The sequence below is a fragment of the Folsomia candida genome, unplaced genomic scaffold (assembly GCF_002217175.1).
Source record: "Folsomia candida strain VU population unplaced genomic scaffold, ASM221717v1 Fcan01_Sc017, whole genome shotgun sequence".
Classification (NCBI taxonomy): domain Eukaryota; kingdom Metazoa; phylum Arthropoda; class Collembola; order Entomobryomorpha; family Isotomidae; genus Folsomia; species Folsomia candida.
In genome coordinates, this window is record NW_019091209.1 from 2,642,785 (window position 1) to 2,658,052 (window position 15,268).

The window sequence follows — 15,268 nt, forward strand, 5'->3', positions numbered from 1 at the left end:
GCCTCCCACAGTGGGGCCCCCCAAGATAATCGGGTTATCAATCAAAATGAGACATATTTTGCGTTTGCAAACTGCATATCATATTTGCCAATTGCTAAACACGATTATAAATCTAAACCCATGGAATAAGATAATACTAAACCCACACATGTTGAGAATGGAGTCAAGTTGAGAATATTTCTCAATTTGCCTCAGCTTGAGTAAGACTACTCTCCTTGATTATTTTGTGAAACGGTGATCTAGTCTGAGTTTCGTTTTTCTTTATCCGATTTCTTCGAATGTCTCCTTCTTTTCTATATCTTTGCAACTTTTATAACGTAATTTACACTTCAATTTTAAAACTTAATTTGAAAAGGTGAGGCTATGTCAAAATCAGGGGTGTGATTTTGTGTTGGTGGGGGTGACGAACCCTTGCATGGACTATCATGGACTTGCATGGACATGGAGGAAAGTATTTAGCAAAATGGGAGAAATAATTTTTAAAAAAACCTTCTCTTGGGTTGGGTCCGATTTTAATAAGTGCTCAATGAATTTAAGTAGTGTGTACATACATACATATTATTTATTAAATATGTTTTTTAACCTTATCTGATGGTCTTGATGATGATGACGATGTGAAATGAAATAGCCTCCGATAGCTCACTAATAGTTGGCTTGCAATGCAACTATAATTAGATTCGTTAAAATTGATTTAATGGAAACTTTACCAGAAATATGCATGCAGGATGAAGCATGAAATGCATATGAGTAGAGACTCTCAGAAATTCTGAGTCAGGATTTCTGATTGGTGCGCCCCTTGCATCATTTCATCAAACTCTGCCCTGCCACGCAGCCACGTCATCCATTTTTATAGTCGAGCTGCAACGGACGGACTTCAAGGTTAGTGTTCCTCAAATTTGGAAAATTTGACAACCCAAGGTAAAAATAGTTTATTAATTAGTTCTTGGCTAGTTAGTCCACTCTCTAGGCGATAAACTATTAATACCTGAATTTATTTGCAGGTCCGAAGTATTACGTCTATTATGGAAAGAAATTTGTCCGTGAAGGATGAGCCGGATAGTCCTAATGCAGCCATCACGGATTCCTTGGATGACTTTGAAGACGGGTGTCCTCCCAACAAACTTGTCTGCGTTGACTCTGGAAACTACCCAATTTTGAGGGGTCAAGACAAGAGGAAGCGACTACGAAAAGAGTGCTTGGAAGCTGTCAAAGCAGAAAATCAGTTTTTCGACGACTGCCAGAAGGATGGATTGGCTGAAGGAAACCTCAAGGGCAAACGAAAGTCGGCAAGAAAACCAAGTTTGGTGGCGACTAAGCCCGTGACACTAACACGCCGCAAATCGGCACTTCGGGCGGCTCGACGAATTCGAGCAATCGCTGAAGCAGAAGAAGATGAGCCAAGTTTCGTGCCATGCAATCTGCCACGACAACGGCCCGCTTTTGAAGTCAGTCCTGTCAACTTTGAAGCCAACGGCATTCTCGGAAATGGGAAGGGTACTGTTTATCCCAAGTATGAACTTGCTTCGCAGTACAACTTCATCATTCCCGAGCCGCACAGGTTCAAGAATGCTCCGTGGAAGCAAAGCCCAATTGAAGGAAGGGTTGGAACCAACCGTTTTGTAAGCTCTTGCAATTCCACTTAACATTATTCTTAGTATTATAATTATTATGTGAATGGCAATAAAAAGTTAACTGATGGTGTTTTAATTCTGCTCTTATTACTGTTGCTTGCAGATCTGTGGCGGCGTCGGTGAACTTGGGAGCAGATTTGGACCTGAAAGCCATTGCTGATGCATGTGTGAATTTGAGCTATAATCCCGAGTCATTCGCACCCTTGGTCATGCGTCTCAAAGATCCAATCGCCACGGCGATGGTCCACCGAGGTGGCCGGATGACCGTGGCTGGAGCCAAATCAGTGGAGGATTGTAAGATAGCGGTGAGAAAGTTCACAGCGATGGTTCGGTCGGTGGGATTCAATGTGAGACCATTTGGAATGTTGATTAAAAACATCTCTGCCACCTTCAGTGTTGGCTTCAAGATTAGGTTGAGAGACCTCTCCAAGAATCGAATGCTCACCCCACAAATAACGTGAGAAACCCATTCGACCAAATTACATACTCATCAATAATCCATCTACTTAATTAATAAGTACGTTTATCATTTGATTCGCTGACAGGTATGAGCCTGACTCGTTTACCGGAGTTTCGATGGCTTTGCCATTTCCGAAAGCTAATGTGATGGTGTTTCGGACTGGAAGCGGGATGATACAAGGTAATTAATTATCATATTTACCTACATTTATTTTGGAGGGAGAGATTTGAGATCCATTTCAGTTGGCACTACAATTATTTAATATATTTATTTGCAGGAGTTACCACTTTCAAGGATCTCGATAAGGTCTTCAAGATTATTTATCCCCACTTTAAGATGTATGCAATGTGAGAAGGGCAGGATCGTAAGAAACTATTTGGCACTCGAATTCAGTATCGTCTTCAACTTTGGAAACTTTTTCATTCGTAAACGAGAATCAAATTCACATCAAATTAAAAATAATTTAAATTTCATGTTATTTGATTTAAATATATTGTTACTAGTTGATAGAAACTTACATACCAATTCTAACCAATAGTAAGAATTAAATATGCACTTATCTTATTTATTACATTGTTGCATATAAAGTATATGAAATTAATAAAGCGATAATAAAATTGAGACAATTATATCTTAAGAAGTATTTAATTTGTAAGATCTAAAACACGGAATTACAAAGGTGATGATGATTTGAATCCGAATTGTGACAACTTTCACTACCGTCTTTGTTAAAATATCTCGTTAGAAGGTTCCGTTTTTGGATTTTTAGAAGAATAAGTGTGGATGCTGCATGTACTTCTTGGAGCTGATGATTGGAATAATTATTTACTTGTCGTTTCATTTTTTGTAACAAAAATTAACGGGAAGGAAATGTTGCAGAGTTGAAGAAATTTAGAACTTTCTCCACACAGGTTGCGACATTTACTGACTGATGACTGCTCAACTCCCACAAAATAATTTATGGTCAAGGAAAAGGTGTGTGTGCGTTTGGGTCAACATATTTCCATTTCTGAGAATTAGTTAATTCGAGAAAATTGAGGAAACGCGAATTGTTGATGAGGAGTGACACGTTTTAGTCGATTTACTCAGAATTTGACATGTTCATTACCATATCACGAATCAAATGGATGAGAATTTCAGTTTGGGAACCTATTAGAAGGATTGATTTAGAAAGAAAACTTTGATCTCGAGTGAGTTGGAGCAAAAGCTATAAAATAATTCGCCGAAATTGAGCAGGGATTAATCAAGCGTCCAGTTTTACACTTCTGTAGCTTAAGGGCCCGGGGGAAGATTTACTTGATTTTATGTTAGCAACAATAATTGCCAGGGCCCCAAGATTATTATCGCTCTGTTAGGTTACGACCACAATTAATTGACACCGTTTCTATGGGACACTCACGTTCAAAAGCTTTGGTTTTGTCACTGCTTTTGAAAAAGTTTCCCTCAAGTCCCTCAAGTTTTTGAAAAAAGTTGTTTCTTTTGTTCCATGGATACTCAAAATGCAATTCCTGCCATTAATTTGGCAATTCTAAGCCAATTTGTCCTCACTTTACGACCAAATATCTCCACTGCACAAGAGGGCAGATCGTCAAAAAAAACTCAAGTAAAATCTAAAGATATGATTAACGCATTAAACATAATTTAAAAAATCTGCCCTCTTGTGCATTGCTGAATTTTATCGTCAAAGTTGACGTGATTTCTAAGCAACTTCCCCCAGGCCCTTAATTTAATAATTTTCATGGACATTGAGTACTCTGATTTTTTTTAGAAATGTGTAGCAAGAACAATGATCAGGATGCATCTGTTATCCTTTGCCCCGATTTCCGATTTGTTTCAAAAGACAAAATAAACACAAAATGATATGTGCTTCATTTCCGGTTGTCATTTGTAGCAGAAAAATGGAGCGTTATGGAGCGTTACGTTGTCGAAGAAACTGTTCAAAATTGGTCGAGTAGGGAATTGATTGAGTTCAATGGCTAAGGCGTTGCATGCGAGGAATTCAGCGACAGGTCAACGAGATATGGATCAACTTCGAGTGTCTTGCACACACTTGCAGATTTATTCCTGTACATGTAAAAATGAAACGTTTCATGAATTGCAAATATTCATTAAAAACTTCGCTCAGTTTAGATTGATCACATTTAATTTGATTATTACGATTTGGTCACATTCATCTTGATGTTTGTTCCAGTCGTCATACTCCGCAAGACAAGTAATGCTCGTCTCATCCAGGGTATTCCCCACGGGCACAACCCCATTCAGACAATATTTGTAGGCCTGCATACCAAATAATTGCATTAATTTATTAGCAATAGAAAAGATGACATTAATTATAATTTGTATGCATTTTATCACCAACCAGAGCAGGATAGTAGCTCACGTACAACGGGAGGGAACACATTTCATCCTCCCGCAGCGTCAAAACTTGACCGGCATCAATCAGTTGAACTTTATGGTGTGGAATTTTACGGTCAGAAACATTAGTAACATTCGATTCTAAGATGACACCTCGGAACCAAGTTCGTACACCCTTTTCCATATGCCTCACAGCGACCAGTTCCGTCAAGGCGTAATGGGCTGATTGGCGTTGACGCCATGTCATGTTGGGTTCCAAAAGTTCGTTCAGTTTGGCTTTAATCTTCTCAAACGCCTCGACTCCAGTGCCTAAGAATGAACACGAGCAAGAAATTTATGAAATTGACCACCACATCTTCATTGTAGACTTTAAGAGATCATCAAATTTATATTGTTTACCGAACTCTTCGGTTACCGTGTCTGGAACATGCTTCATCGACCCATCATACATCATCGGGTTCATGGGTTCACTTTTTGGGACAATTTTGTAGACACTTTTTGAGACAAAATTTTGAGACAATTCTTGAGTCTAAATTTTGAGACAAAGTAGAATACATATACAGCATTCATTTCATGCACACTACAAGAGAAACTCGACTTTGTGTAGTCGAGTTTACTCGGTTTGCGAGAACACATCACATGAATCCACTATTCTATTCGACTGCAAAAAGACTGTCTGCTGTTGCTGAATAATAGTTTTAAAATAAATTGAAAGTTTAACTATTTCCTACAATCAGATAAAATGCAAAGTACAATTAATGACGAGCCTTTGATAGCACTTATATCAGGGTAGTCCGTAAAGTAAAGGTTTACATAATATATTACATAATTAATTAGTTAACTGTAAGGTATTAACATTTGTTGTCATCAGTCTTCTCTCACGTGAGTCATCTTCTATTCGACTTATCTACGTACAGCTGCTGTCTGCCTAGCTCTGCCGTGTGCCGTATTTTTTAATCCACCCATTAATTATCTAATCATTATTAAACTTAATTTTTACTTGGGTGGACACACAAAATGTACTGAATATTGAAAATAATTGTGAAGATAGATATCATAAGTATAAGTATATCCATATGTGCGGCCAGAAAATCTATTATTTTTACGCTTATATACACAACTCAGAACTATTATTAACTAAAAATATACATAACCAACCGAATTGAAAAAGTGCCAACTTTTTATACAAGTTTTTACTGGTAGGAAGACAGTGTAAAGATGTCTTGGAAGGTAGGGTTATCAACTGTGATAATTGTTTTGGCCATTGTGACGAGAGGAGGATTGTGTAAAGGGGATAATTATGAGGATGAGGTGATTTATTGTATTTTATGGTGATGAGATTGAGGAAATTATGTCTTAATTTTTATGTACGTCTGATGTTTAGGATGTGGCGACGACGACATCGTCGTCCAATGTGACCTACAAGTATGGAGAAATGACCCTGTTTGCGGATAAGGTGACGCGTCAACCCCTGGGAAATGTGGTCTGTATCGTGCACCCGTCCAATTACTTGATGACTGGAAATTTGACTGTGAGATTAATTAAATATTTGTATTATAATGAATCAATTGTTGTCGTCTGGTGACTAATTTGATATATTGGCAGCGCTACAAGTTGGAGAACCATACGGACATAAATCCCTGCGATATGCCAGGACCCCCGAAACCAGTTAGAAAAGAGAAAACGCTTCTGTTAATGAATGTCCAGCCAAATTGTAGTCTGATAAATTACCTGGATTTTGCAGAGGTTAGAAATATATAGGATTATTAAAGTAGTTAGTATTTGTCATCTCATGTTCATATCTTGTCTTCTTCCCCAGGAACAAAATGCTTCCGGTCTGCTGCTTATAGCTGAAAAACTCCCAGTTATCTTAAATAATGAAACGCATTCGGAAAAAATAGAAATTTTAGCCTATCTGTACTCTGAGTCGGTTTCGAAAATAAAGGTAAGCATGATAAGAGATTATTCGGCTATCTGATTAGTGGAATGACTATCAAAATTGATTATCTCTATTCCAGGACTTGATAATCAATAAACCATACGTCGAACTTAATGATATTACAGCAGACGACGGTTTCGAATGGAGTACGGTCATCTTGTGGGTATTGGCGTGTTTCTGTGTGGCTGTTGGATCACTTGCTGCACCTTATTACGAACCTCAAAAGTAATTCTCGTATAATTTTTGCATGTCTGACAGATTCTCTGTCCATCTATATCTTAAAAATTAATTTTATTAGGTCGAGCAACACACACCAGCAAATCTTGGATGGAGAATCGAATGAGGCAATCGTCCAACCTGAAAGCGCTCTCCAAGTCTATTTCAACGTTAAAGTAGTTCTTGTCATGGTAGTCTTCATTTCAACAACGTTAATGCTGCTCTACTTCTTTTTCGAATACTTGGTCTACTTTTTCATGTTTGTATTCTGCGTCGCTTCGGGAAGAGCATTATTCGAAGTCTTGGTCCAACTCCTAAATTTATGTCAAATTAATGACCAAATTCCAAGAATCAAGGGGATTGGAATTCACAAAATCCTCTTGACTGGAATATGCATTGCTCTCCCGTTGACTTGGTTCTTCCTCCGACACACGGCTTACATTTGGATATTGGAAGATCTTCTAGGCGTTTGCTTTTGGTAATAAAAAAACTGAATTACAAATATTATGCATTGTTAAAAGTTATAATTTGTATACCATTTCAAAATCTTGTCTATTTCTTCCAGTATTCATCTCATTCAAACCATGAAAATACCCAACTTGAAGATTTGTACGGTTTTACTCTCATTGCTGTTTATTTATGACATTTTTTTTGTATTCATTACGCCGTATTTGACTCCGGTAAGCTCGAGGTCTTATTACCTAAACTATGATTGAATGATTGAAAATAAATGATGAAAATTATAATTATTATTAGAATGGAAAAAGTATCATGGTCGAAGTTGCGACTGGTGCTGGATCAGGAGAAAGGTTGCCTCTGCTTCTACAAATTCCACGATTACGAATCGTCTCGCCATGTTATGACAAGGGGTATGTCGCACAATAATTAGTAGTTATTTTGAAATAAAGTGTATCTAAAATTTGATATAATACCCCCATCTTCATATTATAGTTTCTCACTTCTTGGATTTGGTGACATCATCTTGCCTGGATTCTTGGTTGGATTTGCAAATGCGTATGACATTGCAAAACGAGAAAAATATCGGCCATATTTCATCACTGCCATGCTGGGTAACATGACAAATCATAAATTAATGATTATTAACCTATCTAGTTTAATAATAATTTAAGAAAAATTAATATTATTATTCCATTCCAGGTTACGCTATCGGATTAAGTATTGCTTTTGTGGCTTTATACCTGACCAGAACTGGACAACCTGCCCTGCTCTACATTGTCCCTGCCGTTTTAATCCCACTTTTCATCGTGGGTGCTATTAGAAAACAATTTCGCGATATTTGGTACGGCATTGTGAGAAATTGATGAAAATCATAATATATAATCACACAAAGATTTATAATTTACTAGTTTAGTCGGTAGTAGTATTATCGTCTTGTGATTAGAGACAGTAGCAAGAAAAAACGCATATTAGTCGTAGGTGTGGCTCCTGTCCGTGACTGATTGAATTAATACATTACATAATATCTAATTAATGAAATGACCTAGTACTTGACGACGCAAAGAAACAATTAACACAAGCAGCAAATGATTCACGTGGCTTTAACTAACGTGTAAAATTAGCAGATAAGTTATACATAATTATAATTTTGTAATAATTTATTTTATGGAATTAAATATCATAATAATAATTTTGTATTAAAGCATAATAAAGTGGCTCCTAAAAAAGAAAATAAGTTTCAAGAAAGCATTTAGCGTTTTTTTACATACAAAAATGATTTAATTCTAATTCTGAAAATTATATCCTTGAGTAATAAAAAGGGAAGTTTTTTAGTCAATTTTTTTTTCAGAAACTTTGAGGGTTTTTGTTACTCCTTTTTGAGACAAGTGAGACCGGCGAAATATAAAAATAAGCGGCACTTCAGCTCCACTCGTGCTCTTTCTTTGTCAGTGGTTTCTCCCCAAAAAGCTCGTGGACAAGACACGCTTGTTTTTTGATTAAAAAAATTTGAAGTCTCTTTTCCAATTAATTTGTAAACTCTTAACAATTTTACCTTATCCAACATGGACAGTCTGTGTCAGCAATTTACTTACACACTGAGCATGTTCAACTGTATGAAGGACTATATCAGAGTTCGACCTGACCTTCACGGAACCTTTATCATGGCCGTGCAACAGCAACTGTACGAGACTAATATAACCGACGACGAAGTGTAAGTTTATTTTGTAATAACTAGATAAATCCGGGTTTAATTATATTGTCTTCTTATTATTTCCGACAGCTCGGCTTTCGGTTATTTTGCCCTGGATCCAGAAGCTTTCATTGATTATGCCTTTAGTAAGTTGGTATAAAGTTATTTTTCGTCGGTGGTTGGAGAATGATGGAGACATTTATGTAATGCGGATGACTGATATGATTGCAGACAAGATCACTAACCATGGGCAAGAACTGAATTCAACTGATTGGGTGCCGATGATGGTATCCCTTGTGCATGGCGTGGTTATTAAGAACGTCTTTAGACTTCATGGGTTGGTGAGTGCTACTAAAATATGAGTTTAATATTTTAAATAATAACGTATAGATCGATGGGCAAGGCTAATTAAAGTTGTTTCATGTTGTAAATATAGATCCCAAACTTAAATGTGATGAGCCCAGCAGGGATTGAAGCTATCGACGGGAGGCTTGTCCATTTCCGAGGCATGGTCCAACGTCAGCATGACCCTAAGGTGTACAGACCATATATCCGGATTCGAAACACTGCTACTGGAGCTGTCGTGGAGAAATGCAGCGTATTTTCCGACAAAGTCGAGGTATTATTATCGCAAATTGTAATGATTCAAATAAGGGAGGAAAACGGTACGAGTTGTAATGCTTAAGTAACACTTTAAACACTATATTATTAGCTGAAACCTGGCCAAGAGTTGGTGGAAGAGAACGACTGCTCCGGATTGAAGCAGGTTGAGTTCATAACCTTCGTATCAGTTCCAGGGGAAAGCGAGTGGAAATTACAGGTTTGGTCTTTTTAAACTTTTTTGTGGACAATTTTGTTGCAATTTTTGTAAATTTATTACAGCGGGATATGGACGTTAATAGGGCATATAAGAACATTATGTTTGCCACACCACCGTCGTCCGGCCTATCTGTTCCACTTGTTTGCTTAGAAGGCCAGTTGGAGGACCGACTGAATCCAATATCAGTCTTAGCTAAAGTACAAGAATTATAGATATACGATATAAAAGACGACAATGCAATTAACATGTTCGTAATTAACTGGTACATAGATGCATCGCCGGTTAAATCATAAGGATGAGATTAGGATGAACGACATCGTGAACCTTGTCGGACTAGTAACAGTTGACAAGAGTGGTACAAATGTAAGTCAGATGCGATACATTATTAATATGCAAGTTCAATTATGCTAGTTTTTATAAAGTACTGTGTACTTGTATGTTGTACTATTTACATAATCAGGACGATGGAATGAATGGTTCTGCGCCAAATGAGGCCAATAACCAAGCACAACTGTCCCTGTCCGTCTTGGGATATTGGAAAGCAGAGCCAGAAGATTTAGGTAATTGTATTTTTATCTTAAAATGTATAACGCAATCAACTGTGTTATATATTAAGTTAATCAAGTATTTATATTTAATGTTTTTTTTTACAGACGACACTTTGCTGGAAACGGCTTTCACTGACTTTAAAATATTCATCACACAATGTTTACGTGGGGATGAGTTGTGCGCTCATTACGTCTTAATGAATATATTGTCTTCTGTGTAAGTGTAGGTTGTATAAATATGAACATGAACAAATAATCTAATTGTCATGAATTGTATATATAGGCGTTGTCGGACAGACGGAATTCCAGTTGGTCATTTTCCACTCTGCATCACTGGAATCCCTGAAGAAGTGTCACGTGATTTACATCGCGTTGTAAAAGCCTTCGTTCCTTCGTCAGTGTATTTGACAAATTTTTTGGAATCAGTAACCAATGAAAACTATGTCCCGTGGTAAGATTCGATCCTCTGTTCTTGTACAAATATTTTATTCGGATCAACGAGTTACGCAAGAAAAGTTGCATAAAACCGATCAAAATGCTAAATATAACTTTATTTGCAACTTATTCTTTGTTTTCTATACGAAGTTGGGTTTCATTGCTCAATTTGGTTATGCAATTTTGGCAAAATTATGCAATCACAAGAAAGACCAATTACATGTATTGTTCAAGTATGTAATTAGTTCTATTTGGTATACATAGTTGTTCTTGTTTCACAAGTGGTTCAAGTAGGATTAAAGATTTGCAAAATAAGTCAAGCATCCTTGAATATTTGAAACACTTAGATTCAACACTTTAATCGGATACTAATTTTGCGGTTGTTCACTTTCCAGGATGGATTACGAGGCCGATAAGCTCGTTACGGGAGCATTGCAGATTGGAAATGGGACCCACTTGTTCGTTGAAGAGGCTGATATAAGTGAAGAGAAGCTTCGAAATTTACAAAAGAATACTCAAGGTAATTCTCAATTTGTGTATAGTTCATGTTCTCTACCAGCTTATGTTCTGCTCTGGAGTCGTCGTTTAGTTCTCTAGGGAGAAGAGAGATAGTTGAATGCTATATAGGCAATTATTGCTTTTATTGGACTGGATTATAAACAGTGTAATTGATAAGGCAGCATAGCACAAGTAGAGAGTTGTAGATGTCACGCCTACAGCTAGACATTCTGAACTATGCAAAGTTCGCAATAAGTTTTGCAGTTTTGAGTGAGCTACGTAACAGTGGAACGGATCATAGCTGTTCAAACCACAGTGTGGATCCACAAAGTGGACTGTGGTGTGGAAAGTGGACACGATATTTTTGTGGTTTGTGGAATTGTGGATTGTAGTTTGTGGAAAAGTTTGTGGTTCGTAGTTGTGGAGTCCACAACTACAATCCACAAAACCACAGACTGGTCCACAATGTGGGCAGGTCTGTAGTTTATAGTTATGGTTAAGTTTTGAGGCATTCCTGTGAATGATATAGCCTTAGATAAATAGTTAAACACACGTTTCATGATTTTTCAAAATGCACACTGAAAACCATGTTATAATCCGTAAGCGGGAATTTGGATCTTAAAATTTCGCTGTAAAAAATGCGAATTGTCGCTCACGTATAACGTTATAACTTCGTTGCAACTGAGCATTATGAAAAATTCTGAAACACGTGTTTAATTATGTATGTAATTACTAGTAATTAGCATATGTAGCTGTTCAAACCAAAGTGTGGATCCACAAAGTGGACTGTGGTGTGGAAAGTGGACAAGATTTTTTTGTGGTTTGTGGAATTGTGGATTGTAGTTTGTGGACAGGTTTGTGGTTTGTGGAATTGTGGATTGTAGTTTGTGGAAGGGTTTGTGGTTTGTGGAATTGTGGATTGTAGTTTGTGGAAGGGTTTGTGGTTTGTGGAATTGTGGATTGTAGTTTGTGGAAGGGTTTGTGGTTTGTGGAATTGTGGATTGTAGTTTGTGGAAAGGTTTGTGGTTTGTGGATTTGTGGATTGTAGTTGGTGGATTGGTTTGTGGATTGTGGTGAGATGAAATGAACAGCTATGGAACGGATGCTGCTGGGGTACACGGCGTGCATTATGGTATATGACTTGATGGAGATTATTATTATTCATACGGGAAAGAAATGTTCCAGCAAGGGCCTGAAGGCTTAACAGGGAAATTGAGTTGAGTGATGAGCAGTTCTGCTTCCTTGTCAGACTCCATTATTCTTTACCTTGAGGTTCAGCACCGTCGAGTGGTATTCTCTGCCCCCGAGATAATTATTCATTTCTGAATTGTTTCCATCAATACGCTGGAGACATGTATATGTATATTTAACGCTATGCAATGTAACCGGCAGAGTAAGAGGCAAGCTATGGGGAAATTTTACCCAGCCAGGATTATTACGTATAGGGTGAGATTGTGTTGGATGGAAGAAGGGAAAAAAATACTATAAAGTTATTGACAGGTTGATTTGATGGATGAACATAAATCCAACTAGAGCTGTGATTAATTTTGCAATTTTTTTCTTTTTTTAGCCAAGAAGAATTTAGCCGGATTAGAGAGTCTGATTGGAAGCCAGACCATGGCGTATGATTTTATCTATCAGCGAATGGATATATTTCATGATGCTCCTGTACTCATCTTGTCTTCTGCGAAGAAGACCATGTTTTCCGTAAGCATAAGAGTAAACTGCATATAATTGTAAGCTTTTGTTAACTAATGTTCATTTCTTTTTTCACTTTCAGAATGTGTTACAAGTGCCTTTCAGACCTGCTCAATTACCTGAGGGGTATGAGAACTTTACCCGTCCAACAATTACGATTGAGTTACTTCAATTGGAAGATGTCGACCTTATCCGACGCGCAATTGTTAAACTCAAAGCGAGGAAACAAATTGAGATTAGAGAAGACGTGGAAGAAGTGAGTACATATTTAGAATACGGTTTGGTTTTACAGACATTTTTCGAAATTTGTACAGTAATTGAACGAAAAAGTTTCTGCTTCGGAGAGCACTTCACATTCGAACCATTTATTTGATTCAGAAAGCAATTTCAAATTTGCCCTTTAGCTTCTAACCCATAATTTCTCCCATAATTTGACCCCTGACAATTAGAATAACTAACTAGTTTCACCAGTTTTGCTGATGATGCTGTCAGTAGCGAAGGTGATAATTAATTGCCACGTGTTCTATTTCTAGGAGATTGGAAAAGATTTTGCCAACATGCGAAGCAATGGAATCAAGATAGATTCGGAAGGACTTTCCGCCTTGGTAACTCAAGCTAGGTAAGTGTGTACACTATGCAAGCGTACGTACGTACGTACCATGTATTGGATATGTATTCTGAGGAACTAGTTACTTGTCCCAAAAGTTTGCCACACATGTCTCAAGTTTGTGAAAAGAGCTCGAGTAACTACATCAGACTTTCAGCCAACCACTTACCAGTACAGTGACTACCAGCATTGATTGATTTGTCAACTCTAGAGATTTGGATTAGGAATCTTAAATTAAACTTTTCTTCAAAAGAAGGGCTCAGCATGTTGTGAAGTTTTAAAATGAAGGGGAGAGCTTTTGCTTCCAAGTCTCGTCACTTGCATTCCAAGAACTATACTCTTCTTGGACGACTCTTACAAGTTTTCCTCTCCTCAATGTGGCCCAACTTGCATTGATTCATCCAACACAAGTCTTTTGAATTGAATTATTTGAGGAGAATTGGAAAGAATGAGACTTGTGAAGGGAATTCGTTTCGTCTCTCTCTCTCTCTCTGATTTAATTTCATTGGCTGATTTTGTGTGTTGTATTATATTTGTAGAATCTTAACATTCATTGCGGGAAGAGTCAACCTAACGGTACAAATTTGGAAGGAAGTGCTCAAATTTGATGCCGAAATGCGACAGCGAATCCAAGAAGGAGCGAACAACTAACTGAAATGGTTGTTCAAAACAGCGTCTTCCAAACTCAAGACCTAAATACCCTTATTTTAATACAAATGTAAAATTAATGTCTTTTGACTCAGCTTAGAATAAGTTTTATAATTGCTTCTATTGAGCATAAATACAGGTGCAGCTAAACCTTTGAATAATATAATGAATAAAGACACGAGGAGAAAGCGTAGCAGTTTGATTTGTGAATTTATTATTTCCACCGTCACACATTTCCATAGAAAAGATGAGAAAAGTCGGTCGTATTCATTCCACACGTAGGAGAAGGAGTAAAAGAAGGTTTCGCTATATATAAGTGAAAGCGTGAGCGGACGACTTCCGGCTCTTTGGGTTCTCGCTATTGAAATTCAAGTGCTTGGAGAAGTGGAGAGAGAGAGAGGAAAAGAAGGCGTGAGGCGAGTTTGGTAATTTCGCATAAATATGACTTTAATGGATTATGGCCCCCTGCCTGCAGAATGTGCAGATTTTAGCAATGAGCATTTTTCCTTATAACGAATTTTACATTATTCCTTGTTTCACTTGTGACTTTTAATAGACACAAAAAAAGATAAGTTTGCACCACTTTTAGTGGCACGATCAACGTCGCTTTTTTTGATAACCAACCCCTCGACAGAAATGAGATGACGATACGATGGGCCATTTTTCTCTGCGCCCTACTTGCAAATTTGCAAATTAAACAAGGGGTTCAACGGGTAGAAAGTTTAAAAAATTCAGTGGCTCATTCATTCCTGGCTCATTTTCATCTCCTCTTCGATGTCGGCTTGTATGTAAAATGCATATGTACGTACGTCCACATGTGTCCACATGTTTGATACGACAACACAACAACGGAATTCTTGCCATGGATGGATGTACGCAGTGGCCGCGGAAGCTTGAGGGGACAATTTCCCCACGGTTGTTCGATATCGGTATCATCTCCCCATCTTATATAAACCCGATCCCTCCCCTATCCTACAATGTTAATGTACCCACAGCTTCCGCAGCCATTGGTTATTAGTTTGTCTATATATTCAGTGACCGCGGAAGCGTGGTGACAGAGGGACAATGTCCCCACGGTTATTTGATGTCCCCATCATCTTATAAACCCCTCTGTTCCCTAGTGTTAATGTCCTCAGATATCAGATATCATCCGTCCCTTCCCCCCATCCTACAATGTTACTGTCCCCCCTCACCTTCCGCGGCCACTGGCTCTACCTCTGCACATACTTTTCGATGGTCTCTCTGCTGAATTTTCATCACGTCA

The 15,268-nt window shown here is 37.7% G+C and overlaps 4 protein-coding genes across 4 annotated transcripts; 3 read left to right on the forward strand and 1 right to left on the reverse strand.

The window, feature by feature from the left end:
* Positions 1-492: 492 nt before the first annotated feature.
* LOC118437947 (TATA-box-binding protein-like) lies at positions 493-2,876 on the forward strand. The gene is made up of 5 exons (XM_035857538.1): positions 493-918; positions 1,002-1,619; positions 1,735-2,088; positions 2,177-2,271; positions 2,369-2,876. Exons 2-5 carry the CDS (start codon positions 1,393-1,395, stop codon positions 2,440-2,442), a joined length of 750 nt encoding a protein of 249 aa, XP_035713431.1. The 5' UTR covers positions 493-918; positions 1,002-1,392; the 3' UTR covers positions 2,443-2,876.
* An 886-nt stretch (positions 2,877-3,762) lies between these two features.
* LOC118437912 lies at positions 3,763-4,973 on the reverse strand. The gene is made up of 4 exons (XM_035857459.1): positions 4,846-4,973; positions 4,451-4,755; positions 4,249-4,368; positions 3,763-4,155 (listed from the first exon to the last, which is right to left on the reverse strand). The coding sequence occupies exons 1-4, from the start codon at positions 4,907-4,909 to the stop codon at positions 4,150-4,152; spliced, it is 495 nt and encodes a 164-aa protein (XP_035713352.1). The 5' UTR covers positions 4,910-4,973; the 3' UTR covers positions 3,763-4,149.
* A 138-nt stretch (positions 4,974-5,111) lies between these two features.
* Positions 5,112-8,291, forward strand: LOC110856709 (signal peptide peptidase-like 2A). The gene is made up of 10 exons (XM_022105226.2): positions 5,112-5,757; positions 5,831-5,977; positions 6,052-6,192; positions 6,266-6,391; positions 6,465-6,610; positions 6,684-7,079; positions 7,167-7,281; positions 7,358-7,470; positions 7,553-7,671; positions 7,760-8,291. Exons 1-10 carry the CDS (start codon positions 5,665-5,667, stop codon positions 7,921-7,923), a joined length of 1,560 nt encoding a protein of 519 aa, XP_021960918.1. The 5' UTR covers positions 5,112-5,664; the 3' UTR covers positions 7,924-8,291.
* A 203-nt stretch (positions 8,292-8,494) lies between these two features.
* On the forward strand, positions 8,495-14,197 carry LOC110856786 (mini-chromosome maintenance complex-binding protein). Its single transcript, XM_022105336.2, has 15 exons — positions 8,495-8,771; positions 8,841-8,896; positions 8,982-9,091; positions 9,187-9,369; positions 9,463-9,570; positions 9,633-9,767; positions 9,841-9,933; positions 10,031-10,130; positions 10,224-10,335; positions 10,402-10,569; positions 10,949-11,073; positions 12,622-12,758; positions 12,832-13,005; positions 13,283-13,368; positions 13,896-14,197. The coding sequence occupies exons 1-15, from the start codon at positions 8,623-8,625 to the stop codon at positions 14,005-14,007; spliced, it is 1,848 nt and encodes a 615-aa protein (XP_021961028.1). The 5' UTR covers positions 8,495-8,622; the 3' UTR covers positions 14,008-14,197.
* Positions 14,198-15,268: the final 1,071 nt, after the last annotated feature.

Excerpts from the sequence above, each read along its gene's own strand:
- LOC110856709 (XM_022105226.2), top strand. The coding sequence starts at position 5,665 with ATGTCTTGGAAGGTAGGGTTATCAACTGTGATAATTGTTTTGGCCATT. Across the intron at positions 5,978-6,051 it reads TGATGACTGGAAATTTGACT|CGCTACAAGTTGGAGAACCA; the intron begins GTGAGATTAATT and ends ATATATTGGCAG. Across the intron at positions 6,193-6,265 it reads ATTACCTGGATTTTGCAGAG|GAACAAAATGCTTCCGGTCT; the intron begins GTTAGAAATATA and ends CTTCTTCCCCAG.
- LOC118437947 (XM_035857538.1), top strand. The coding sequence starts at position 1,393 with ATGAGCCAAGTTTCGTGCCATGCAATCTGCCACGACAACGGCCCGCTT. Across the intron at positions 1,620-1,734 it reads GGGTTGGAACCAACCGTTTT|ATCTGTGGCGGCGTCGGTGA; the intron begins GTAAGCTCTTGC and ends TGTTGCTTGCAG. Across the intron at positions 2,272-2,368 it reads TGGAAGCGGGATGATACAAG|GAGTTACCACTTTCAAGGAT; the intron begins GTAATTAATTAT and ends ATTTATTTGCAG.
- LOC118437912 (XM_035857459.1), bottom strand. The coding sequence starts at position 4,909 with ATGAACCCGATGATGTATGATGGGTCGATGAAGCATGTTCCAGACACG. Across the intron at positions 4,756-4,845 it reads CACGGTAACCGAAGAGTTCG|GCACTGGAGTCGAGGCGTTT; the intron begins GTAAACAATATA and ends GTTCATTCTTAG. Across the intron at positions 4,369-4,450 it reads TGAGCTACTATCCTGCTCTG|GCCTACAAATATTGTCTGAA; the intron begins GTTGGTGATAAA and ends TTTGGTATGCAG.
- LOC110856786 (XM_022105336.2), top strand. The coding sequence starts at position 8,623 with ATGGACAGTCTGTGTCAGCAATTTACTTACACACTGAGCATGTTCAAC. Across the intron at positions 9,092-9,186 it reads TCTTTAGACTTCATGGGTTG|ATCCCAAACTTAAATGTGAT; the intron begins GTGAGTGCTACT and ends TTGTAAATATAG. Across the intron at positions 13,006-13,282 it reads TTAGAGAAGACGTGGAAGAA|GAGATTGGAAAAGATTTTGC; the intron begins GTGAGTACATAT and ends TTCTATTTCTAG.